This window comes from Wasmannia auropunctata, unplaced genomic scaffold, assembly GCF_000956235.1.
Source record: "Wasmannia auropunctata unplaced genomic scaffold, wasmannia.A_1.0 LD334186.1, whole genome shotgun sequence".
In the NCBI taxonomy this organism is placed as follows: domain Eukaryota; kingdom Metazoa; phylum Arthropoda; class Insecta; order Hymenoptera; family Formicidae; genus Wasmannia; species Wasmannia auropunctata.
In genome coordinates, this window is record NW_012028704.1 from 209,890 (window position 1) to 237,707 (window position 27,818).

General features: G+C 36.0%; 2 protein-coding genes across 7 annotated transcripts; one reads left to right on the plus strand and one right to left on the minus strand.

The window, feature by feature from the left end:
* Window positions 1–336: 336 nt before the first annotated feature.
* LOC105459470 (SET and MYND domain-containing protein 4-like) lies at window positions 337–5,157 on the plus strand. Of its 2 annotated transcripts, XM_011705530.1 has the most exons (6): window positions 337–1,220; window positions 1,287–1,941; window positions 2,467–2,753; window positions 2,832–3,115; window positions 3,301–3,781; window positions 4,101–5,157. In XM_011705530.1, exons 1-6 carry the CDS (start codon window positions 1,034–1,036, stop codon window positions 4,106–4,108), a joined length of 1,902 nt encoding a protein of 633 aa, XP_011703832.1. In that variant the 5' UTR covers window positions 337–1,033; the 3' UTR covers window positions 4,109–5,157. The 2 variants fall into 2 exon arrangements, with proteins under 2 accessions (XP_011703832.1, XP_011703831.1); XM_011705529.1 differs by lacking the exon at window positions 4,101–5,157 and having other exon boundaries at window positions 3,301–3,983.
* Window positions 4,367–27,305, minus strand: LOC105459469 (lethal(2) giant larvae protein homolog 1). 5 transcript variants are annotated; one of them, XM_011705525.1, is made up of 16 exons: window positions 26,843–27,305; window positions 17,998–18,095; window positions 15,129–15,219; window positions 13,149–13,390; window positions 12,670–12,808; window positions 11,816–12,030; window positions 11,450–11,738; window positions 10,615–11,374; window positions 9,794–9,950; window positions 9,568–9,707; window positions 8,971–9,487; window positions 8,600–8,880; window positions 7,983–8,118; window positions 7,521–7,720; window positions 6,910–6,992; window positions 4,367–6,573 (listed from the first exon to the last, which is right to left on the minus strand). In XM_011705525.1, the coding sequence occupies exons 1-16, from the start codon at window positions 26,924–26,926 to the stop codon at window positions 6,466–6,468; spliced, it is 3,540 nt and encodes a 1,179-aa protein (XP_011703827.1). In that variant the 5' UTR covers window positions 26,927–27,305; the 3' UTR covers window positions 4,367–6,465. The 5 variants fall into 5 exon arrangements, with proteins under 5 accessions (XP_011703827.1, XP_011703826.1, XP_011703828.1 ...); XM_011705524.1 differs by having other exon boundaries at window positions 7,521–7,738; window positions 26,843–27,304; XM_011705526.1 differs by having other exon boundaries at window positions 7,521–7,738; window positions 11,816–12,003; window positions 26,843–27,303.
* Between the last annotated feature and the right edge of the window lie 513 nt (window positions 27,306–27,818).

The window sequence follows — 27,818 nt, forward strand, 5'->3', positions numbered from 1 at the left end:
ATTTAGTATTTCATGTTTAATTGCATTTTCTGGAAATAAATGTATAAATTTATAAATTTTTTCTAATAAGAATTATATATATTATATGTACAATTATTCATTGGTTAAAATATTATAGTAATGTAATTATTGAAATAGTAATAATATACTTGTATGTAAACATTAAAAATATTATACTGAAGATATTAAAAATGGTACATTTCAAAATTTTAATTAAAAATTAAAAGTGCGAAATAAATAATTACATTTTATATATTAATAATTATATTGTAATTAGAAAGTTATTATAAATTAAACTAAACGTATTTGCAAAAAATCAGTTTCAAGAATAGTAATAATTAATTCTTTTTTACTTAATTATTGAATTACGCAAATATATTTTTATGATTAAACAAAAGAAACTTGAATATACAATAGCAAGCAAATGTTAACACCTATAATGCTCACTTATATATGAGACTTTTTTTTACCTACGTCTTAATTTACTTTTAGTTAATCGTTTGCGTACAATGAGCGCTCAAATAATTCCTGCACAGCAATAGTCTTTTTCTGTCATCCGGCTTGAGGTAAATTTAGTTTCACCGGCTTCAATGTTCTCGCAGTACACGTTCAACCATGGCTTATTCAGTTACCGTCTAAGGTCAACTTTTGAATATCGTAATCTATAAAATAATTACTGTGTTTATATAAAATACATATACATCTTGCAATAGTTTTAATTACACCAAACATAAAAATACAGATTTCAAGTTTCACAATCAGTGATAAATATATAAAAGGTTGAACATCACATGAATAAAAGTCACGAATAAGTTGTTAAAGAAGGAAGGAATTTAAAATTTTCTTTATTATTTGTTATTAATTAAGGTTTAGATCATTATATATTATGTTACATACGTATATGTGTTATGCGTTGTACTCATAAAGTTAAGTGACAAATCTAAGTTATAAGAAAAAAAGGGAGATTCGGTCTAATATTTTCGAAATATATTATACATATAAAACAGTATTTTAAGGATTATATCCACAAAAAATGGAGATAGCAAAGGAACTTGTATTGACCCTCAAGCAAAATAATAAATCGCATGTTGGATATGGATTGCAAAAGGAATGCGAAGCTCTCGTTGGGCACATCTTGCAAAATATGGTCAAATCCCAGATGCCTCCTCTGTACGCTGTAAAGAAAAACGAGGAAGATTCTATTAGATACAGAGAAGAAGGTGCATATTTTCTGAATATTAACAAATACGTACCGTATATCTAATTCCGTACGAATAAATTTTCAGGTAATCAACACTTTGTGATGGGTGACGATCTGGAAGCTATCGAATGTTACACCCTGAGCTTGGCGTACGCCGATAGCGATCAACTCATGGCATACGCACATGCGAACCGATCTGCCGCTTTGTATAGGAAACAATTGTATAAGGAATGTCTAATAGATATTGAAGCAGCTTTGTCTCACGGATATCCAAAGGAGAAACAGAGAAACTTGAAGGACAGAGGGGATAAAGCGATAACGGAGATTAAAGAAATGTTGCGACTGGAGGATACCGATTATCAGAAAATTACGAATGAATCGTATTTATGCGACAGTATCGAGAGATCTGTTCCAAATCCAGAAGATCTCGCGGAGTACGCAGGGAACGGGGCAGCGGTGGGAAACGATCAAGGAATCCCAAAGAAACAAGGTGCGACAAGTAACGAAAGTTATGCTCATTATGCAACAAAGGTCCCTCCGCGAAAGCCGAGGTATTTGCAGGCGGAGGATTTCTCCAAGTTAACGTACGGCCCGAACCGCCAAGTTCCCGCTGTCAGTGACGGCGTCGCGATATCCTTCTCTGGGAGATACGGCAGACACTACATAGCGACACGGGAATTTAAACCTGGCGATATAGTCAGTATCGAAGATCCGTATGCACATGTTATTTACGAAGAACGGTAAGCTACTAATTAAATTGTGTTAAATTTTTCATTTGATTTGTTATCTCTATTTGTAATTCTCTCTATCTGTATTTTTTTATTCGAAATAGACAAGAAGATGAGGATAAGTCATTGCGAGAGATGTGAGATCGTGACACACCAAATAGCACAAGCTTATTTATAATAAACTTCAAAAGTATAATATAAATGTGTGTTATTTGGCATCATGTGATTTCTCGCTCTTATAAATCTGTCTCTTCGTTTTTTCTTATTTTATTTTTTTTAAGTGCCGGAGCAATTCTTGTAATTTTTTTCAATCTCTTCAAAAATAAATTGTGAATTATGATTTAACCGTTTGATTTTAAAAAATTATAATTTTGTCAAAAAGCTACGAGAAATCGTAGTTGCAAAAAATTGACTTTCTTCAAAAAAGATTCAAATATGTTGATTTATGAGAAAAAAAATATAGAGTTTTGTAATTTCGCAAACTACATCTTCTCCCTTAATGCTCGAAGTAAAAACTTATGTTCTCATCGTTTACAGATATTACACACATTGCCACTATTGTCTATCTAGAAGCTACAATCTAATACCGTGCTCAGAATGCCCGATAGCTCAGTATTGCTCCGAGAATTGCAGGAAGCTGGCGTGGGAAATGTGCCACGAGACGGAATGTCCAATTCTGAAGCTGCTGACGAACTTGCTCAATGTGGACAAAGATAAAATAAGAATGATTTCGAAAATCATTCGATTGCTGATTGTAGTGACCGAGAATGGAACCAAAATTAAGGAACTGCAACAAGATATGAAAACTGCGGAATCTAATTCAGGTATACGTCATATTCGAAATATTAATGTAATTGAATTGTGATAATCACATAATGGTTCTCTGATACCTTTCATTGCAGACAATAGAACGGCGGGATTTACAGATACTGGGATATTAGACAGCTTTAGCGCCCGGTCCGCACTGAGCCTGGCGACCAATATGACTACGAGGCCGCTGATCGGAATCAGCGCGTTCGCCTGTATCTCGGCCCTCGCGGTAATTCTTCTAGCCACGCAGACAAAATTTTTTTCTAAGAGATACGAGATTGACGATTTGAAGGACATCAGTGAATTTTCTGAGATCAAATTTTGCGCCAGTATAATGTTTCGTGCTTGCGTGATAATGTCTTCTAACTGCTTTTCAGTGAGTTTCGCCTCTTTCGTAATTCTGATTTTATTGTATATTTATTATCAAACCCGTTATGGGCCCTACATGCTTAATCATGTATATTCTTTATATGCTTTAAAAAATCTACTATTTATAAATTACGTATGTATGCAGAACATTTTCTTTTGCTCGAAATGTATAGTTATACATTTATCTTATAGATACAACAAGAACCAGGAATTGTGTCGGGTTCAGGTTTATATGTGGCTCACAGTCTGTACAATCACTCTTGCGCACCGAATACTTTTCGACATTTCGAGGGCCTGACAATGATCACGCGTGCCTTGACACCCATACATCCCGGAGATCAAATATTTACAAGTTACGGCGGTATTTACGCGTACATGTCACGATCCGAGAGAAAGCAAAAGATACTGCAGGATTACTTTCTCGATTGCGATTGTCCAGCGTGCGAGAATGACTGGCCGACGTATAACGAGATCCTGCGAGATCATATTGGCTCTATCTCCAAGAATAAACAACTCGTGGAAAAACTGAGGCCTTTCAGGGAGAGATTACTCGCAAATATGTACGACATCGAGGCGGTGAAAGCCGTTCTCGATTTATTATACAGGGAAGTTAATAAACATCCATGCGAGGAAATACTCCATGCGGAGCAATATTTAAAGAGCTACTATTTGGGTAAATTTAAATAAATGTTAAAATTGTGATGCTTCACGCTTCAGCGTAGCCTTTGTATACGTCTAGTTCCGCTTACTGCTTCCGCTTTGATGATTTCTTGCTTCCTTTAATTAATATTTGTAGCTTGATGTAATCACGCATTTAATATACTTTGTTTTCCCATTGCAGTCAATAAAATTACTTTCAGCAGCAATAATCGATATAACTTTTTATAAATGCTATTTCCTGCTTTCTTTTGCTTAATGCTTTATAGAATATTACAATAATTACGAGATCAATCACAGCAATCAATATAAAACATATTTTTCTTGGATTTCAGATCCATGAATTGTCAAGAAATATTGATGTGGTAGGAGCATGGAATATATACAAAAACAAATTTAAAATCAGATTTTAAAACTTTAATAACTATTATAAACATTAGACGACATTTAGGTAAAATAAAGTTACCTTATTTATATCATTTTTAAAATATAACCGATAGCCTATCATAACATCCTAGAGTGTCAAACGCATAGAAGGAATTATATTTATGAAGATTTAAGGAAAGTGAAAAGATCTAGGAAAATAAACAATACAGCACGATTTGAAATAGAAAATACATTAAGAATTACTTATATATTTCATTGTAATAGGCATTTAATATATGACGTGTTACAATCGGTATTTAACAGTGTTGGATAGGAAAAAGTTTCAGGGGCAGTGTTTCAATTTCACATTCTCTGTGTACACTATACATTACTTTATCAAAGTAAAAAACAATTTACAATGTTATGAATGCGCGTATCTCAGCAAGCTCGGCGTTGATTCGATAAAATCAGTATTATTAATAGCACTTTACACTTAGCGATTAAAAATTAAAATCCATTTCAACACGTAGATACACCTTTTTTTTTCTTTTCTCAAACATAGACACACACATGTGCGACACATGACAATACATTATGCTTTAAAGATTACAATTAACTCAATATACATTCGTCAATAAAATGCCAATAAAAAGAAGTTTTAAAGGATGTTGAAATACTTATCTACAAAGATTAAAACTTATCTAAAGATAATCAATGTTATCATCAGTATATATTTAAAATTAAAATTTATCATCAATTAAAATTTTGATCATTTGATATTATCTATGTAAAGGAAAGCAAATTAATAAGCAAAAATGCGATCGAAGGGCACATTTCCATCAGTCTGTTGCACTTCGGATTTGTTTTTGTACAATATCGTAAGAGTACATTATCGGCGCATGTGTGTGGTTAAGAAAAACTGCAGTTTGCGGAATATGAATTATTCCCAAGACAAATCCTACTGAGATCAAAATTATAAGAAAATATTATATTCAATAAAATCGGTCTACTCTCGTGAAAAGACAAGCTACGAAATATTCAATTTGCTGCGAAAAAAGCTACACTCTATTTATATATGTAGCGAAAAGTATTTCACCGAACAAAATACTATGTACCTATATATATATAGTATGTTTCTAAAAATCGGTAAAGAATTTTGCAACAATAGTCCATTGTTAAAGACTATCCATGCGACTATTCCGTCTAGAAAAAAGACTGCGAATAAATGCAACAATAAAATAACTATGTCGGTATTATGTAATACGTTAAGCGTTCCCGAATATTTGAGGATTCTCTCATGAACATTCGGTGAACACACTCTTCGATAACGCGAAGAGAGAGAGGAAACTTAACGATTAAGCAACATTGATAAAAAATATATTTTTCAACGCGTTCTTCCTACATCACGACCATCGACAGATATTATCTCTCAAATTTATCTTGCTTAATCTCCTCGCTTGTTCGTCAAATATATATATAACTCTCTACTTAAGTAGCTACGTTTTTTTTTTTGATGTTCGAAGCATCTCTGTATCGCATCATATTTCTGCTCGCAAAAAACTATAAAAGACGCTCGAAACATTTCAAATACTGCGGATACTGCGGATGTCGCATGTCTTTAATAATTAAAAAATATATATAAAATAACAGTAGATTTAAGGCTGCCATAATTCATGGTTTGTGATGTTTCATCATTCTCCCTAGCTCTCGGTAAACTATAATCTATTTTAAAAGTCTACAATTAGACTGATTATACAACATGCACCAGATTCATTATTAAATTAATAGACAAGTTAAAATCGACCGTGCAAAACGATATCAATCCTCGTGATAAAAATCGTTTAAATTTATTCCAAAATTGGATATTTTGATACGATAATATTCCATAAAACTGTTATCTTGATTTTCATAAATAGTAAAAATTTTAAAATTTTGAAAGAAATCACAATGAGAGAGGATTTGTATTTCTTATGTCGTATGATAAATAAAATGTTTTCTAGGCCCCTATCTTCGTTAAAAATCATTGATTCCCTGTCAATTCCCAAAGTTATTCATTGGAACACTTTCACAAGTAGAATGCAATGACGTAAATGTCAATGAAAATGCGTAAAGTCGTATTAAAAATTGATCACTCGTCGCTCGCGCGGCGTGAGTGATTATCGCTGAAATGCTGCGTAGAAATCTAAATTTCTTAAAAAATCTACGATATATAAATCTTATCTATATCGCCGCTGTGTACACGTTTATTCAGTAAGAGAACTAATTATTGATGGCTCTATAAATGGAGCGCGAAATCGATGCATGGTCAGCATGGAAAAACGATATGGAACAGGCCTACGAACTGACTTCCTCCGGCCTAGCCAACGGCGCCTTGGACCTTTCTGTAGTAGTGGTCACTGTGGTCGTGGTGACCTCCAAATTGGCCAAGTCCGCGGCATTAATCTGGAATAGTTAAACAATTATTTACCGTTTAATAAACGTTTCTCGTTAAAAAATAAGATCTATCAGGTTAGTAATTAAAAGCTTTACATTCATTTCAATGTTCATTTTCATTTCAATGTTGTTATATTAGTCAGTTTGTTAATGAATATCGCATGAAGGGTGGAGCGAGGAATTAATTAGCATAAATAAATGAATGAAAAGCATTTAGTAGCGGAAGATCAATTAACTAATGATAAAGCGCTAACAACAAGGTACTAAAGCATCAACATGAGATTAATAATCGAGGTAACGGCCGACACCAATTAATTATAATTATATTCAGTGCCGTTTGCTGACCTCGACGTTCGGGGGCAGAGTGATGGTAGCATGTGTCGTTGTTGTCTCGATACCACTGCGTATCTCTCGCTCTACTGTAGTGCCTGCGCAATAAAACACGCCACAAACAAAAAATAATGATGAAAATAAAATGTAATGAATGCAAATAAATAATAAGAGTGGAAGAAACAAAATAAAAATTATCGGAAGCGCCGAAACACAAAGATGAAAATGTAGAGATTAACTGTAACACAATGTAAGGTAACGTTCCAAGTAGTACATGTTGATCTTATGATATACGTTTCCTAAACAATTATAAAACATTAAATACGTTTAGGAAACATATATAAAATATATATGAACCAACACGCTCTACTGTAGTGTGTGCCTGCGGTGTGAATCGTAATCTGTCGATTAGTGATTTTATTTTATTTTGGAAAATCAGTAAAATACGTGATCTAGAAAATACTCGATTAGTCACGCATTTAACTGTTCGTATATGAAGCTATTACAAATATATTCAAAGATCCATTTCTTTACAAATAGTCAATCTGATAGTTCAGATCAAGTGATAGGAGCTAAATTGTGTAACAGTCACTTGACAGATCTAGATCGATTTCGAATTCACTCACTGTTTACGTGTTGCGATTCGTTCGCCTGATTCGTCTCGACTTCGCCATTAGCGGTCGTGCTATTCGTGGTTTGCGAAACCACAGTGGTTGTTTTCACCACTAGCGACTGATTTTGAGTGGATATCTCGGAAGTTCGTGAAGTCACCTCCATCTTAAGTCCTGCCAAACGATTGTGGAGCTCTTCGGAAGACGTCGCGTTTCTGAAAAGTGGACTGTTACTGCCAAAAAAATGGCAAGTACATCGAAATGCTAGCATTAATTAACATAGCGGCGAAATGAATTATCAAGCCATGTAGTATATGTTCAACAGTTTATAAAAATTAAATATTCATAAACGTAAAGTGACATTAATTGAAAATTATAAATCCTAATAACTAAACTCAAAATTGAAATAAAATTTGTATCGTACATAAGCAAATAGATAAATTAGACAAAATATCTGATAATGTTAACTGAACTTACAGCAAATGATCTTTAACACTGTCGATCGTAATATCTCCGATAGAACTTAAATCCTGACGGTCGTCTTCCCCGTTTACATCTATACTACTCGTAGCCGGTCGCAGTGACGGTTCCTTCGGAGATTCTTCCTCTCCAGCTAAAAGACATGCGTTCACATCGACACTAAACGGCACTATTACAAATAAGGACATTCCCTACTGTCTCGTTAATTGACACAAATGTAGTAAAAGTAATGGTTCAGTTGTGATTAGGATCGGAACGCGTGGATAAGCACACATGTATATGCGGGTTATACAAAGTATGCCAAGCGGTTACACATATAACGCAATCGCGTTTACACAAAAGCCGGTGGTGTAACTCTATATGTTGCGATATGTTAAAAAATGTGTTTGTTTTTAGATCAGTAGTCGGATTTAGTTACAATTTTCGGCGCGATTTTCAGCTCTCACCTTTTTTTTAATCTTTCGTCTCTATCTTAATGTGTCGTCGAACGTGCGTAATTAAGACGCTCTACTTGAGAAATGGCCAAAAATCGGATCGAAAGTTATAACTAAATTCGACCACTGCTTAGATTATTCACGTCAATGCATGTACGCATCGAGGTTTCTAATACTCACTGGTACCCACTACGCCATTTTCCGTGATAACTCTGTTCGCCACCGTAGGCGGTTGACTTGCCTGCGTCTCCCCTTCAGTTTCAGGTGCACCCTCGACAACACCTTGCTCTTGCGTGACTTCGTTAGTATTTTCCGCAAACGATCTAGCGTGCGGTGGTAAATTAAGCGCGCAATGCGCCTTCGTCATCTTCGCGGCTGACAGAGAAATTCGTTGGAGTTCCGAACTAGAGTGAAGATACAACGCTTCCCCAGCTTTTGTAAATATCAAGGAAGAAATACCGCTAAAAAATGAAAAAAAAAACCGATACATTGAATTTCGTATGAATTTGACGTGCTTAAGATACACGAGATACAATAACAGAAATACTGACTTAATATCCTCTCTCTTGATCGCAGCGGCATTTAACTGTCTTCTCAGTTCCGGTATACTCAGTATCAGACAATCACCAAGATTCGTTAGGCAAAGCAAGCAGGTTTCCTCGTGAGTTCCCGCTGGCTCGACGAGACACGAGAACTTGGCAAAACCCGTTTTTCGCACTCTGGATCCCTCGTGAGCGGTCAATTTGTACTTGCAATACGGTTTCAGGGACGGAAGATTGAAAATCTTGAACTGTTCCTCACTGGCGATTACGACTCTGTGCGTGGAAGTCATGTCGGGTCCGGGCGTTACACCTTTTTCGGCCTCGTAGGGTTCCGGTAACGGCACGCCGGATCCGTCGAGGATCGTGATCGCGATTACGGGCGCTCGATGCTTCAATTGTATTTCTTTGCCCAGTGTACAGTTGACGTCTTCTTCCGTTCTCCTCACACCAGCCGGTATAGCCAACGTGAAGACGTAAACAGTGCCGTTGTTGGTACCCGCCCAAAGTGTGGGTGTTGTATTTTGTACTATAAACAAATAATTTTAGGTCAAATATGTAATATTGCGGCACGTCACTGATGTTGTATTTAACGTAAAAACTACTAACGGCTAATAATGTAACTTCTGGCGAAGTACAAGCATCGAACCATAGAACCTAGAGCATCGTCGACGGGTCTCGCTTCCACTTGTCTTTCCACCGGTTTTACTTCTGCCGGTGATAGATCGCCACTCGGTGAAGAAGTCACGCTGGAATTAAAGTTTAGTAATTACAAATTGCTCTCTCCCTTTATTTATTTTTATCAAATAAAATTAATATTTTAATCCTAACTCACCTTTCTTTCTTTTTCTCCGGTGCAGTATTTCGTGTAGGGCTATTAGCATTTGCTCGACGTTGTGAACGTCCCTTTCTCAATCTCCTGAAAGATTCCCTAAGAGATTTTTTGAAAGACTTCCGTCGGGAGATAGGAGTGTCGCCTGCACCAGAAAGATCTGCAAAACATTAAAATAGTCATATTTAATTACGATGTCCTATCTTAAAATTGCCGTGTTACCTGCGTTGTTTTCAAAAAAGTTTTTATTTTAAAAATCAAATGATATAAAAAATTTTCAAAAAAAAATTTTTTACTTTAAAAATTACATGACAAAAAATTTGGAAAAAAAAATTTTTACTGTAAAAATCACATGATATAAAAAATGGTGGTAAAGAGTAATTGTGGTAAGTGGTGGTAGTAGGTGGTGGTGGTGGTGGTGGTGGTGGGTGGTGGTGGTGGGCGCGAAGCGCGCGCCTGTTATGTACTAGTAATATAAAAAGCAAAGTAATTTTAAAGAAAAATATATTTTTTAAATTCCATGTAAATATTCTTTTTTCACTTTTTAGATTTTATTGTCAGATTTACAGAACTACTAAAGAATAAGGGAAGCTACTATAGCTTTTTAATGTAGAACTTGTGAAAAGAAATATTTTCTATCAATATCTAAAGTTACTCTCTAAATTTTCTGGAGTGACTTTTCACTCTTTTGGAGTGAATCTCACTCCAAAAGAGTGAAAATACTGTTACTCAAATGGTCGAGTGGCAGTATTTTCAATCTTTTGAAGTGAGATTCACTCCAGAAAATTTAGAGAGTACCTCATTTGATTGCAGCATTCACATACCATTTGGATTAAGCGTGCATTTAACACTGACGGCTTTCGATCGAGTGTAATCGAAAACCGCGAGTCCATGCGCTGTGCCAGCGGCGAGTAATCCCCATTCACTATGCAACGCTAACGCTGTGACAGCTGCCGGTGGGTACAGCTGTAGGAGGCTCTGCGGTTGAAATCCTACCGCGAATGATATGCTCGTCGTTCTCGGCGGCAAATGATCGTGACCCTTCCATACAAATCCATCGCGATCGTTGACAATGTTCATTGTTACGGCCTTTATCTCCTTGTTGGTCGGTTCCGAGGAAATGGTAGCGGCGATAATGTGTCCAGCTGTGCCGGCAATCACCAACGTCGAGGATAACGGGCAGAGGAGGACCTTCTTCACGGCGAGTCGCGGATCATCAGAGTACGGATCGAAGATTCCCACCTTCTTGAACGGTGGCCACTCGTCCTCATCGTCCTCTGGAGGTTGTTCGAGAACGTCCAAGTGCTCGCCGGTAAACAGAATCGACGAATTGTACTTGTACAGAGGGGTTAGAGCAACGTCGGACGCGTTCCAAAACCTGACGGTACCGTCCTCGTGTCCGGTAAGTAGTAGCTCTCTGTTTCTAGGCTTGTCAGGATTCGCCGGCTTCTGGCAGAGGATATTACCGCCATCGATAGGCCACGACTTATCCGAATAAAGATGTTCGGTCTGCGCTTTACCGGCCGCTACGATCGCCTCCCAAAGTTCCTCGGGCACATTAGGCACATGTTGGGAACAAGTCACCTATAATATGAGAAAGAATTTGTATCACGTATCTACCACAATTTTGCTACATTTATTTGAGAGTATACTACTCACCGAGCTCGCATGGAGAGATACTAGGTAAGGCAGGGCCATCATTTTCCATTCGGGATTGGTCAAATCGATAGCTACCAATTCTTCCTCGGCCAACACTATAAGCGCTTCTGGTCCAATAGGATTTTCATTGTTCTCTTCCTCCTCCTTCGGGAAGACGATGAAAAAGTCTATGATTTTAGATGTAAAATCAAAAACTAAATGTTTCTCCTTGGTCATGACAGTGATCGTATGCCGGCCTCCGTAACTGGCACGTTGCATACCACCAGAGAATAGCACAAGCTCCCCGTGTCTGTAAAAAAAGCTCAGTTAAATTCGTGAAAAAAAAAATGAGAAAAGAAGATATTACACAATCTCAAAATGACTTACTCCGCGGTAGGATACACGAGGATTTTGGTGACGGCCTTGCACGGGAACGGCCCGTAGAGTGTCGTGGGCTCCGGCACGGCGTCGCTACCCGGGCTCCAAAATGCGTAGGAACCGTCGTTGTGTGATGAGACGAAGCGGTTCTCAGATATCCAGTGGACCGATTCCAGCTGTTGCGTGGAGACGAATGTCTGCGCACGCGAAAACAAACCCATCAGCTGCGCGTACACGTTCCACCAAAGACCACCAAAGACACAAACGACAATCAGAACGAGCGATCCACCATCTCACAATTCGTTCTTGTAACCCTGTGTAACCCTGCTATTCCATTCAGTTCCATTTTCAATCAATCAATTAACATTTTGTAAGACTCCGTAGCTTTATGATAGAACCATAAAAGTTATTAGAGATTAAGGTTGATTATATTTTCAATTTATACTTCTAAAATAGAAAAAAACTTTGAAAGTAAAAAAGATATATACTTTCATTGGTTATATTAACATAAGACTGTATATAAGAAAATATGTAAAAAAAATGCATAGTGTTTAGATTTAGTCTAATAATCTTCACACTTAACATTTGTTAATTCTATCAATTCATCAATTCTCTATTTTTTTAAATATACGTTTATAAAATAAAATAAAGATATATCTTTATCTATGATAACGACTGATTAAGAACTGTATAAAAATTTATTTAAACTCGAGTGTGTATCAGAAATGAATGAGCTAGCAGGGTTAAACATTGACCCACACTGTGTTGTTTTGCAAAAAGCGTGTAAGCGTTACAGCAGGGTGTGACTATTGCATTTGCCAAAGTGTAATCGTGTATACGTAGATATATAATACAAGGCTTACCTGTTGAGCTCCTGGAGTGGCTTTGTTCCACAGTACCATCAAACCTCGATTATAGCCGATCAGGATGTTGTCCGGATGCCCTGGCTGCTCGGCTATGGCTTCGACCGCTCCTGGATTTTTTTTGTAATCTTCCGGAACGCTATACGATAAAAACAGCTTAATGATCTTATATAAAGTATTTTTTTTTGGTCTTCAATAATTTTTATTTCAAAATGTGTACATTATTCTATTCTATTATTCTTTTAAATAAAATGTGACTTTTTTCAGAGTTTCGTCGACTTTTTATAATAGAGATAATAAAAAAATCAAATTTTATGATTTATGCTGTAGAATTGCAATAAAATTGACAATAAAATCTTCTCTACAAAATTGATAAGTAAAGCATCTTTCATAATCTTGTTGGCATTTAGATTATAGAAATATAGAAGACAAACAAATTTAGGTAAAATTAAATAACGACAGATAATCTAATTACTTACTTCTGCATCACAACATCTTGATAGATAATATTCTCCGGGGTGACAAAAGTTTTCAGGTTTAGTAAATAGATGTTGCCTCCTTCCGTTCCTAGCAATAAATGTTCCCCACTAGATTCGAGACACATCGCAGAGATCTTCTTTAATTTCCCTTCCAACGACAACGTCTTTGTTTCCACCACGGAACTTTCATTAATCTCCCATAAATGTAATGAATTGTCGTCACACAAGGACACCACGCGACCCTGCGAATTACGATACACCAAAATTGTTCATAGAATGTTTACTTAAATATTATATTCCACAGAGCAAAGCATTCTTTGAAATATTTTTCATTTAATTCTTAAGAATACTTTTTTAATAATAAAAATATTCTTCAAACTTTCTAATATCACATACACACATATAAACACACACATTCTCTCTCTCTCTCTCTCTCTCTCTCTCTCTCTCTCTTACATACGTCTATTAAATATTTTATTTGACAGGAAGTTTTAACAACGGTTTTTATCTTAGAAAGTCAGCGTGTGTTCTGATATAGCGGAAGTAATAAAACGTTCTCGCAATAAGATCAGCGGCTGCTGGCTTCTCCTATCACTATTATTACACGGAGAAAATACTCGCATAACATCGCGATTTCTCACGAGACTTCTCAATTCTCGTATCTTTTCTATTTTGCAACTGTCGCGCGTAATACACAAAGCGAAACCAGCAAACGGAAAAAACAAGTTCATCTACACTCTTTTTCAGAATTGCTTTATAAAAAATGTAATTAGAAAAAATAAATTCGGTAATGATTCTTAGTATAACAGATTTAAGTTTTTTTTGCAAAAGAGCGTTCTTTCATTTCTTAAGCATTTTTATCATCGCTCCTGTTTAACATAAAAATTCTTGATTACTGCATACAATAGTTCAAAGTTAATTATAAAAAATCTATCAAAATAAATATAAAGTTGAATTTAAAATTGAATAAAAAGTAATATTAGATCTTTATCATAGACTAGCTGCTATCTTATCGGCCGTCGCGGATTTACTTGGAAACGCTTATCGTGATAACGAATGTTCACGCTTACGCCGTTATATGATCGTAAAACGAAAAACGCAATTCAATTAAAAGCCACACCTTCGAGTAATATTGTATAAATTATAGGTATAGTATTGCAAGTAAGTTATCAACTTTATAATTAAACAAATTTTGCCAACTTATAGCTCCATAAAATATCGTATGTAATTACTTTATGTAGTTATCATATTTTATTTTTAGTTATCATAACAAGTCTCTTAAAAAATATCTTTAAAAAATGCTTGATTAGAAACATATTAAGATAATCATATTAACGCTATCACTATACATTGACTAAACGTTGGGAAACCGCGTGTCTGCTGGTAAACGGATAATTAAACATTCGGAAGCGCAAAGAAAGTCTTTTTTTTTTCACATTTTACATCATGGCTTTAATTGCATTCCGCATTAATTGCGACGCACCGTCGCGATGTCGTTGCACCCGTGTATTATTTATCAGTACACGCGTGCGTGAGCACATTGTACGGTGTCGCACGGGATTATGCAACCCACTGGCAACCGTATAAGCGGAACACGGTGTCGCATTACTGTCGGTGCGATGAGTGCGATTTTAGCGGAACTACCGCGAATTAGTACCTTTCTACGTAAATCGCGAAACAAAATAATTTACACATAAACATAGAGATACACGCACAAAATGTAAATATAATGCATTATATATAATCGTATAAATAGTAATGAGAGAAATGTACATTGAAAACTAATCAATGAGATCCTTATATCTTAATACGCATTCAAATTTTTTTTAAATCAGCGCCATTTAGCAAACTATTTAATGTTCGATGTAAATAAAGAAGAGGCGGTTCGTAGCAATTATGCGATAAGGCAGATAAGGAATCAACACTGAAAACTAGTTTTCTTCTCTAATGTAAATGCAATCGTTACGCATAAAATTTTACCTCATTAGGCAGCGCGACAATCTTCGTGACGGCATTCTCACCGCTTTCGACGGAATGTTGTCCGTAGAATTCTACGCCTGGTCTTCCAAAACTGATGCTTGAGTCAAGGAATTCCAAAGGAAGAGAAGGGGTTATATAATATTGTATAAATATGTGTGAAACGCTGACATAGAAACAACACGCATCACGCGCTTGAGAGAATAGACTCTCGGACCTCGAATTTGCAAATGACCGATTTAACGTGCTGACAGTGAGGATCATCATTCAAAGAAACAGCTGCTGAACATACGTATGTAAGTGCACACTTTGCAAATTCTATAGTAAATTCCGCAATGAATGACACACAATTATTATGCCAGTTGAGCTGTAATGGACAGTTACGTAATCCCAAATTACTTTGAATGATTCTGAAAGAGAATTATTTTATTTTTTAAGATCCACTTAATCAATTTTCTTAAAAGGTTCAGCAATGATTCAAATCTCTTTAAAAAGGAAATCTTTTTAAGAAAATTAAAGCTATATGAAATTAAATTTATACAAATTTTCTCCAGTTCTTAAATAAGACTGGTTAAACTGAATTTATATTGAATTCTTCGATGCATCTTTATTGATGAAATAATGATTTGCATAATAATGTCCATTTATTTTTAAATACTTTTCATCACACTCATATAAAGAATTTAGAAAATATATACAAAGTTTGAATAAAGACAATAAAAATCTGCACGATAAAATGTTTAATAAAGACTTTTCACTCGTCAATTTAAAAAGTGAGCGCGACATTATCTATTTGGTACAAAAAAATGTCATCTATTTTTTACTTTTGATCAATATTTTCTGCAATCCGGCATAAATAAAGGCACAATTAATATACACAATTTGCTTTTTCTAACTAAATTTCCCATGTCAAATTTTTTTTAGATCTATCCGAACCCATTACAGCGATACGCAGCCTGCTGGTTCGTAGAAAGCTGTCGAGTCTAAAAACGGAAACTAGATAAATCGTATCGTCGTTTGAGGTGCTTCAAGTTACGGAAAGAGTTCAAGAGGCCCGTGATTAAGTTCAAATATAGTTGATCGTACGGACGCTTGTAAAACGCCGATGGTTTCACTTACGCGACAACTAGGTGTGCCGCACAGATAATCGTGTATACGTATATCTATTGCGAAATAATAACGATTATCTGGTGATTACGTAGTCCTTGGAAGCATCTGCCGACGGTGCGCACGCGATTACGGTATTAAACCGGCATTAAATTGCCGACTCGCTGACGTGTTGATTATTTCGCCACGATCTAACATCCCGTTAATAGCATCTACGAAATCAAAAGTGCGTAAATTTCCGGGTATCGACAGGATAATTCTCGGATCAAACATAGCTTTTCTTATATAACTTTTTTTTACTCTCTTTTGTATGAAAGCATATTAAACTTTAAATTTTGCAACTATACGTAACATACACATTTTTAGAAAAAAAGGATTTTTTAGAAAATAAAAATAAAAAAATAAGTTGTACCGTATAAATTTATAACATAATATATTATATAAAAAGATTATTGTGAAAAATAATCTTTTCCCGCTCATAAATGCAGTTTTCTAAAACAGCAAATTTTCTGATTGGAAAACTGCAAGCAATCAACAAAAATAAAAAACGGATATAAATTTAATTATTCATAAATTACTATTTAAATTGCATATCTCTATGCGAAAATTAGAAAAAAAAAAACAATTTAAATTTATTGTCCGATATAACTTAAAGTTCACACCAAATATAAATATTCATATTTAATTCATTTTTTTATTACTAATTCCTGCATGTATATGAATTAAGCAAACGTTGACGAGATCGGAAGATGAAATCAACAAAGTATTGCAGAACCGAATTCGTGCTGACCTTAATACTGCAAATTATCGTAAACTTCAATCTTTCATCGTTCGATAGTTAGCGACCTTCTTAACGTAAAATGATTACGAAATATTGTAATATTATTCCTCGTATAAACACGTAATAAAATTGGTCAGCAGTCTTTCGAAGTCGAACATTTCGATCGAACGCTGCATGTGCATTTTCGCAAACAATCGATATCTCTAACTGAATCCTGCATTATGCAAACGTGGTTGTTCTTAATCGACGAGCTCTTCATGCGACAGCTGTTTAACCGTCTCTTCAAGAAATTTAGAACATTAGAATTGAGAAGCGTAACCCTGGACCAATTTTCTCTCAAATCTTCAAAGAAAGTAAGTTAACAAAAAAATCGCTGCATTAAATTTTTCAATTAAGAACAAATGCATTCACATAATGCGATATTGTTTCATGCGAACACCATGAACTCTAAGCGTGATTTAATGTTTCTTCAATAATGCTCAGCTCTAAGCAGAGTGCAGGTTTATAAAACATACCGCAAGTGATTTATGAAGTCTTTGTTAAGCAATCGCTCGCGGCACCACGAAACAGATTTTCCTATTGTGGCAATAAAAAAGTCATAACAAGTATTTACAGCCGACTGCCGATATTTACGGCAGTAATAGCTTTCCATTTTATGGTGAATATTTATTTTCTGTTTAGTGAGTTGTGACTAAAGATTCAAAGCGTTCTTTTAAATTAAATAATAATGAAATGTCATACAACATTTAATACAAAAATCCCTTCCAAGATAATATTAACGATTAATTTTTGTAACAAACATTTTATGCTATTTGAACTTGTCGTATTTTTTCGCTTCCCGAGGAACGAAGGAGGATTAATAGATCGATACGTGCGTCATCGAGTCCTGGCGCGGTTGCGCCTCGGGACCAGATTATAAATACCAAACGGGAAGAAAGCGAGGTAGACGGAGGAGGCGAGGAGGCAAGAAAAGCAAAAGGATACACCTTGATGGCGCCGGATGCCGTGCCGATGATCATCAGCCGCAGACTCGGATCCCAGGCGAGAGCGGTTGGCTTGTTTGGGAAACCATGCTGCACCGTCTGCAACGAATAAGAGCGGTCCCATTAGCAACGCCGATTTCGATCAATTTCCTGACATCGTAAACAGAATTATGTTTCTAACTGTCTTCGTTGATGCTTATTGCGTTCAACATTTAAGATCAAAACCACTTAAGATCAGAGCAATTTAAGGCCAAAACAATTTTATGTGAAAAGTTTTCGTTTAGGTTTATTTGAAGAAATTTTCTGGTAAACATAACAGTGCAATATTTCTTTAAATTTATGATAATCGTTACAAAAAATATTAAAACTTATTAATTTAACAGATTACAAAGGCATAAAAGATAATTGTTATCTGCAGTATAATATGAATTAGGAGGAAATCGGTGAATATATGCATTACGTATAGGTATTATTCCATCACTAATATATTGTAAATTATTTCATTATCTTCATTTATTATATCATTATATAGGTACAGATATTCGGAATATATTAAAAACTTTTCGTAATAAATTCGCGAAGCTTATATTAATCTATTATAAATCTAACATAGTAATTTTTCAATAATCATAATAGTTTTGCGTATCAAATATAAATATATAAAACATAAATTATTACAGAGTGAAGTAATTTGAAGAAAAAATAGCTGTCCCACGCATTAGTCACGCTTGAACGTTAATTTGAAGTCATTTTCAATCGATATAATTTTCCCATTAATGCTCATTATCGTATTATCGTTTTTCGTGTATCGCTTCGGAATTTCTATTGTTTCCTAAAATTGTAGAACGTAAATAACATTCGTTTACTTTCAGTCACCTTTAGCTCCACTTTCGATCATCATGTAGGACACAATTAGAAACGGCACTGTAGAATCTTGGCACAGCTATTAATGGCTGATTTGGGTGAAAGTTGCGACGAGTTAGTTAACGCGAGTCTCGCGATGAGTCACATTTTGACAGTGCCCGTTAATCGAGCGTGGCTTATCGTACTCGTTTCATACCTACACGCGCGCGTACGTCAGCATACGATATACGTTCCGGCTGCGGAATACGTGCCTTCGAAAAGGAGCCAGAGGCTAGTAAAGACTTGAGTGATGAAATATTGTTGTTATACGTGGTGCTGGTAAACTCTGCGTGGATCACGCTCATTTATTTCCGTCCCTTCCCACGGCCAATTATAACACCCGCGAGAATTGCGAGATATGCAAGTAATATGTCCTGCAGACCTAAAATCTTCACGCATTCCCTCTAAATAAATTCTAGATACATAAAATGATTTTTTTATATAAAGTTGCGAAATTTTTTCTCTCTGAAATTAATCTTTCGAGGCGTAGTGATTTTATTTTGAATCATTAGTTAATATGAAATAAATTAGTATCAAATAGCGAATAAATAGCAACGCAAAGAATTGTTTTTTTGAATGGAGAAAACATTGCGTTTCGAAGCTACCTATTAAGTACTAATAGCTGCAAACGATGGAAGATAAAATTTTCCGTGAAATGCATGCAATTAATAAATCATGTTAATTTAAATACATATAAACTCTATTATCTGAAGATCTTAATTCAAGGCCAATAAGAGGTTCATATATTTGATATTTGAAAAATTGCCTACAATTATCTTTTTCAAGAAGAAAAAAAAATTACAAACTAAAAAAGAAATGTTTTATAAAAAAAGTACTCGTTAAAAAAATGCTAAAATCAAAATCAAAGTAAACACATACTGCTTTGCATTTTACTTGGAATTTCCGTCGTAGAAACTTTCATCATAATTTCTGTATAGCGTTGCGTATTCATCACAGGAAAGAAATAGTTTCATGCAACAAAATTCTAGAACTTTATTAAAATGTATAAACTATCTGCAACAGGGGAATATGTGTTATTCACGTCTTCGATAAAACAGAATTTCATCTAAACTTGCAGAGATTGGAGAATAGAAAATTGTCGTCATCGCCGCCAATCTTCTTAAGGCTACGTCAAAATTTGTAATTCAATCGATAAATAGATGGTCAAGCATGCAGGAAAAATGTACAGAGGAAAGATTTTTCTACCTAGAATTGATAAACTCTCGATAAATCTTGGTGACAAAGATCTCGTCGAGGATTTAATCTTGCCCGATAGATACAACAACTTGAACTGTCGCAATTAGAAAAACCGGTGGTCCCGCGGACCTTGGCTCCAGGACCATTTCCATGAGAATAGGTGTCACTACCTGCAAGTTGTGTTAAACACGATCTTTATGAAAGATACATTCTAACGAGAGTTAAAGTGAGACACCGCGCTGGTATTCTGTGCAACAAAGAAACACGTGTCTCTCCCCGCTTCTTTCAAATTAAATTCGCAATGAAACTCGCGAGTATCAAACAAAGCAAGTAAGCAAGATTCGATTTTCGATGCAGAAAAATGCATCGAATTTATTTTGTCTCATTCGACAGTACTTACTTAGCGGTAACTACAAATAAAAGATTCATCGCGACAGTAATCTAATAATCTAATAATTATTCTCTCCTAAAGTCCTCTGAAGAAAAAGTTAACTCAAATTTAATTTTCGCAACTTTATTATTACGTATCTATTCGATATATAAAGGATAAAAAATCAACTTTCATATTTCGATACTTAAATAAAAATACAAAAATTTTTCACCGGTCGCGAGATATTGGCAAGTTGTTTACGAGCCTCAACTGAATAAAGCTACGATTCACAATCACATCCACATAACGCGCGGGATATGTAAATTGGCGAACTTCTTCCCTTCTTCGCGAAACGAGGTATGAGACCTCTTCTTTTCATCTACACCTTCTACGCCAATTTCTCCCTTTTTTCTGTCTCCTCAAATAGTGCGTGCGTACTGATGAATGAGCACTATTTGCATGTAGCGATTTTCAAACCGTTCGAATCATTTGCATACCGGGGAGAAAAAATCGAAATATAGACAAATATCAAGGTTGAACCGTATTTGCTTCACGACTGAATTGTCAAATATCCATCACTGAAAACATATTTACGTCAAATTCCAGCAACGAAGATATTCGTTCTAATCTCTTCTGTCATATTTCAACTGAAAAAAATACACACACACACACACACACACACACACACACACACACACACATACACACATCTAAATTAGAAAAATTACATGTTTAAAGATTGATTTTTCCGACAAAGTTATCATATGACAAGTATAATATCGATTCGATGATGTGCAGTTATAAGAACGCACCCAAGCAAATACGAAAAAAGGGAAGGTCCCACGAGGGTCTTATCACATTTTGTTTGCACGTAATGCCGATATGATCACTCACTATCTACGTGATATATATTGAAGTCTCTCGTTTGGCATCGAGCTATCGAAGAATTAAGAGTTCGGTAAGATATACCGTATTCTGAGAATCATGTCATATTAACTTGTTAAATAAGACTGACTGATGTATGACGTGTTAACAATATCTCGAACTGTTTTCTTTTTAATTATAACAATAATATTAAAAATGTATATACATATATTAATAGAATACCGAATATATTTAAACGCAGAATAAATTTCTAAAATTTTATATAAAGATTGCGGGCTTTTCGATCGAATTATCGAATACGCAGGAATCAATAAATCAGTATTGCAATTTTTGCACTGAAAAAATATTGCAAATCTAAAAAAAATATAAATAATCAGCGATAATAATATCTCCATATTTACAGAATAGCGTATAATGAACTGTGATTAAGAATATTAAACTTTGATGTATTAATCATCAAGTTAAAAAATGAGAAAATTAACAGAAATTTTTTAAGATATTGTGTCATAAAAAAAATTGAGCATAAATGTGCCACTCAATTTGTTAGTTGAATAACTGTATTCAGGGTTGGATTCGCCATCACGCCGTTGCGGTCTGATTTACTCTCGCACATTTTCTCTCCATGCACTTCGTGGAACTTCTTCGAGAATCCACAGCGCGGGGAATTAAATCGCTATAGGGTTTCGCGATAATGCACACGACGTACCACGGCGTCATCATGTTGAGCAAACGCATATGCGTTGAGAATACTCTTACAGTGAAAAGCATCAATAATTCTCTTTCGCTCGTTTAAACGTATTAGAAGTGCTGCTCATCATTTACAAGTAGCATGGGCAAGCAATAATTCAGAATCAAAATAGGTTTTTATATTTTCCGTAAATTTCATTTATAAATAATTTAAATCACTCCTTCAAGATCACAGCACAAAAGTAAATTTTCGCTAAATTATTTTTTGTTTATAATCATAAGGTTATGTACAGATGATACAATGACCAGAAAAACAATCACATTTTCGTAAAAATTTTTATAAACTGATAAACTTCACACATCTATAATATATACAGTTAAATCTCAATAACTTTCTATTTTACATTAGTAAAATAATTAAATTTAAAACGCTTCGAGTTTGAATTTCTAACGCAACGATGATGATTTTGTAATGTGTTTTTCCAGTGTAGGTGCAATATTGACTTGTTGATTTCCGCGTAATTCATTCGAAAAAGCCGTTCCCAGAGTCACTTGCGCGAAAGATAAGAGGTTTCGACGTTTCCTGCAGATTGCACGGACCCAGTGGCAAGAAATTATCTGTCACGGGGGCTTTCGCACATACGCGTGCACCTTGTGGAACACGTTCGTCTTTTCAAACGATTGTTCGATCGTGCGTCTAATAGAGCATAATGAAAAATGCAATGCCGCATTCAACAAAGACCATGACTTCGTAACACTTGGACGGTTATTGTCAGCCGAATACCGTCTGTTTCATCGTTAACTAACTTGTTGAGTAACAGCCATTCCTTCGCCGCTTCACGGGATAGTATACAGTATCTTATCCGCAAGTAGCATGCTAATTGTAAGTAGAGGAACAAATTCCTCGGGAGTCTGACTAAACTTTTTATCAAACCACTTGTTAAAAAAATTCGTTTCTTACTAAACTAACTTTCGCGATGTTAACGATTTCGTAGAATCGTTATTTTCAACTCAATACGGCAGGGTGCCGTATAGCAATTACATAAATTATGATATACAAATTTGATTAACTGTTATTTTATATTTTTGATCTCTAAAAATAAATTAAAATTTCTACACCAACAAAATTGAAGAACGTAATTAATTATAAGGAAAAAAAATAAGCGACAACGGTTGTTAGCAATTAAGATAAAAAGTGTATCGAGATAGCCGCATCGTCTCAAATTCCCGTTATCAAAGTCGATCAAATTCTGAAAAAGCCTAATTTCTATAAACATCGAAATTCTTCAGATAATGTGCACGCAGCTACATAAACTGTCTGTCTATTATCTCTATAGCGTACGGTTAAGAGAAAAATGTGCAACAAAGTTACTTTTCTGCTTACAACAATCGTATAATATTATGATACCCTTTCGTTGACGCCGTTCGAGTTGCATTCTTGCCGTGGAAATTCATGGCATTTCATAAGTAAGCAAACACGTTCTGATACATCAGATAATATGCTGTCGGCTTTGAAGCGTAGCCCCCCCCCCCCTGAATATACGGCCGTTTACGATTGATGCACGAAATACCTGGTCAAATGGAATCGCGCGATTTATTCATGAATAAATAACGCGAATTAACGAGCCAGTGCAGCGTCTGGGCGAGCGCAAATACTTTCACGCGTGATTAAACGGAGTAACGACGTTTCGCAAATACGTCCCTGCATATGCTATAACGACATCTCATAAAACAGCAAATTTCGTCGGTTTTATCTCGACAAGATAATCGATAGTGAAATGATACAAGATATATTTTAGAATTTCGACAAGATAGCGGAATATGTATGCACAGGTTAAAGTGTAAGACGCCTTTACATAATATTACCGACGCAAAGTGCAATTGCTCCGTGCAAGAAATGCGTCCTTGATGAATAATTTTTTTTCCTTCAGAGGACAAAATATTCTATGTGCGCGCATGTAATACGTAATGTATATAGATATCTTGTTTTTCCTCTATATAAATATCTTGTCTTTTCCAGAAGTAAAAGATTTGTTTATCCCATAAACGTTACATTTCTTGCATATATGTGTTAAAAAATTTTATTCTATGAAAAAAACAAAAAAAAATAAAACAAAAAGACAAGTTAACTTTTGTAAAAGATGCACTGTGTTATGTATTATATTTATCAGAAGTGGAATAAATGTAGCGGATTTTGCTAATGCCAGATTTCGACCAGACCTGCAATCTGTCGACAATTCTTTTCAAGCAACGCAAATAATACAGCAGACGTAATAATACAGATGCAAAATAACTCCATTATGCGAAACAACAAATCGGTATCAAGTGTATAAATCATATTATGCGATACGGAATATCTCAGAACTGATGGAAAATCGACTTCTAGCGTCATCCTCCGTGAAATCCAGAGTCAATTTCTGTTAACGGAAATGTCAGGTGATTGAAAATAAACAGCTTCTTGTGAAACCTCGGAAAATGTAAACAATAGAATGTTATGTATGTTTGTATTTGAAAAACTGTTCGTTAAAAACTGAATTTTAATTTTAGATCAATTATTAAAATATCGAATGTTACAATACAAATGTTGATTGATTGTTTTTCATATTCTTGAAGGAAAATTGAACAAATTTCGTGCGCTATTTTTCATACTCTATGCAGCGCATTTTGCGTTTTCCGGTCAGTTGCATTACTGTAATCGTCGATACACAAATATTTTACGATAATCTGCATACTTTTAAGAGTCCAGTCGTGGGAACTTTTTCAGGTAAAGATAAGAATCGGCTGGAGATATACAGAGTGTTACACAACATACCGTATAAACTAAAGTTAAATATTTGCCAAAGAAATGTCGATTTAAATAATTTATTTAAGTTAGTACAGTACATCGTGTAACAGCCTGTACATCCATAAACCAATCGCGGAAAATAGCAGTGAACATCTTTTCGTTAGCTGCGTGCTCGTATTGTAAAAATTATTACGCTACAGTCGCAAACAACTAAATAAACTACTGCAGCATGTGCATGGGCAACGAATAAGGGAAAAAGAGAATATACAAGGCAGACGATAAAAAGATACCATTGGTACAGACGGTAACTTGATATACCGGGCGAAAAGAATCGCTCGAACCTGATGTCTGCACGAAGATTCACCGCCGTTTCCGTTGGTTAGAAATTGCAAAATTTTTCATGAATATTTTAATTTGATGACTGTTAAAGGAGTAATATCTTATTCTGTCTTTCGTCTACATGTTTTAATAATCTGTGTTTCTAAAATTGGGTAAAGAAAGTAAACGCTTGTGTCTACAGGCATGCAGGAAGATAATCGGGAACAAAATTACTATTATTTTCTAACGAATAGACAGGATGAAATGAGTATTCTAATAAAAACTCGTCATTTTCAATGACACATAATGGTAAAATAATTTACATACATAAATTTGTAAAAATATTACAAAAAAAGATTGATTTTAATTCGTCTAATTGCATAACTCGATATGTTTTCTCAAGATATGAAATAATAAACTTACGCAGTAATCTGAATGCTTTTGTTGAAATAACTATTACATGCACTTTGTAACGTTAACAAATGTATCTGTGTCTGATAAATTCCAAGTAAATTCCTTTCATAAAAATGGTCACTTAGACCGAGATTTTTTGGATATTATTGAGTCATACAACCAACTAAATTTTTGGCTTTTCTGTCTCCTCATATTCATAAAATATGTATTCTTTTTGCACAAAATAAATACTATGTGTTAATAAAATGACGGATTTCTTTTATCGGAAAGATTTATTTTTTGTATCATACTTTGTCCACATTCATCACAAAATAATAGCTGTCTTTTAGTTCAGTACCTTTCCGATTGTCATTCAGATATGCTTTGTAATTTTGACTTCACTTTCACATGGACATCGTAAAATTTAATAACATTCCATTGGAAGAAAATGCATGCGTAGTGTTAGAAAAAGTCAAGATGGGCTACACATGTGCTACAAATTGTAAACTGGTTAGAGCTTAGGGACAGTTTAAGAAAGGAATCTATTAATCGAGAATACATGTATCTTGTAGTCATTTAGCATTTTATGTAAACAATCACCTGGAATGTCTTTTACAAAAAAGTAATTATTAATTTCATATTATAATATTGCTTATTGCACAATTTATTGAGATCATTAAATATAAAAGTTTATTCAATATTCTCTAAAAGCAATGAGAAGAAATATAAAAGAATAGATTAGATAAAAATTCTCGATCAACAAAGAAAACTATAAGTTTCATTTTTCGTTGGAATGTTAAAATCACTGGAGATGACTGTTTCCGGATTAAGTAATAAAAGTAGCCAAGAATAATTCGTTCTTGACTTGAATTTATCATGCGGTGAGAAAACAAGTTCTCACACATGTTGCGTCGTCTTCGTCAACGAAAATATCGAAAGGACCAAAAAGATTTTCGTCAGTTCGAAAACGAAAATGAATTTTCCTTATACGCAACGTGTATTTCAGATAGACGCACGTGTTTCCTGCACCTTCCGATAGGATTTCCGAACAATGCGCCTTTTCCAAAGAGGCAGAGGAAAATCCTATCAAGTGATTCATTCGAAGCCTCTCTCTCTTTCTCTTTCTCGGACGACCAAGTCGGATCATTTTGATCAGATTGGCCTGGCAACATCGCCCCCGACATTCGTTTCTGCGCCCATTCGCGGCGTGTTTCGCACCGGGTGTGGGCGAGAGGCGCGAGAACCTTCTTGCCGGGTACGAGAGTGCCCGTCTCACACTCTCCTTCTCTCGCTCGCTTTCGCTCTCACCTTTCGAAAAGCAAAGAGGTCCTTCTGCAGCTTTTGCCGTTCGGCCGTGGGCTGCTGGCCCTTCCCCCTGATGAACTTGAGCATCTCGATTCGCCGTTAGCCCAGCTCAGCGTTGTATGCTCTTCTCTTTCTCTCTCTCTCTCTCTGTCTGTCTCGTTCGCTCGCTCTCTTCCGCGAGTACCACGCGAGGGTATCGCTCGTCCGCACGTCACACGCAGGTACCGACACGCACGTTATAACCGCCGGCCGCGCGTAATTAACGCATTCTTGAATGAACGTCACCGTTGAATTACGTTCGCGCACGATTACAGATTACGACGATTAATTTACCGTCCAATCCGACGCTGTGTTCACGGTAAACGCGCGCGCCCGCGCGCTTCGATATATAACACCGCCCGCGCGCACGTCAGTGTCCCTTGTCTCTTTCGGTATAATCCACCCGCGTCCGGTCGTTTTCCACCCCGCGCCGCCGCCGCCGCCGTCGCCGTCGCCGTCGCCGCTCACTCTCGCTCTTTCCTTCCTTCTCCCTCGCCGCGCTTGCGACACGGCGGACCTCGTCGCGCTCGAGAGATCGCGATGTGTCAGCCGCCTCGCGAATACGCGCCGCCAGAGTACACCCTCTCTTGCCACGCTTGGTCGGGATCGCGGTCCAGATACCACGGGGCGGCGCCCAGGTTTCGCGGAGCGCCGGGCGAAAACGTGCGATACGGAGCAACGGAACGCAAAACCATCGAAACGCACGGGCAACGGAGGTTACGGAGGCGTGCCGTGCGTGCGCGCGCGATCACTCCACGTCGCTCGCGACCGCGTCTCTCTAGTCTCTCTCTTCACTCTTGCCAATCTCGCCGTCGTTGGACTCGTTGGCCGTCGTGTCGCCCCTGTCGGCGTCGACTCTTTTCCCACCGTCCCGCGTCCCCCCCCCCACTCGACTTTCCGTCGAGTTCGAGCGTGTCTCTCGGCCGCGCTCGGCCGTGCT

Coding starts and splice junctions, on each gene's coding strand:
- LOC105459469 (XM_011705524.1), bottom strand. CDS start 26,926: ATGCTCAAGTTCATCAGGGGGAAGGGCCAGCAGCCCACGGCCGAACGG. Junction 9,708..9,793: donor CCGGAGAAAAAGAAAGAAAG/GTGAGTTAGGAT, acceptor CTTTAATTCCAG/CGTGACTTCTTCACCGAGTG. Junction 6,993..7,520: donor CGAATCGCAACACGTAAACA/GTGAGTGAATTC, acceptor TTTATTGCGCAG/GCACTACAGTAGAGCGAGAG.
- LOC105459470 (XM_011705529.1), top strand. CDS start 1,034: ATGGAGATAGCAAAGGAACTTGTATTGACCCTCAAGCAAAATAATAAA. Junction 1,221..1,286: donor TATTAGATACAGAGAAGAAG/GTGCATATTTTC, acceptor ATAAATTTTCAG/GTAATCAACACTTTGTGATG. Junction 1,942..2,466: donor CATGTTATTTACGAAGAACG/GTAAGCTACTAA, acceptor CATCGTTTACAG/ATATTACACACATTGCCACT.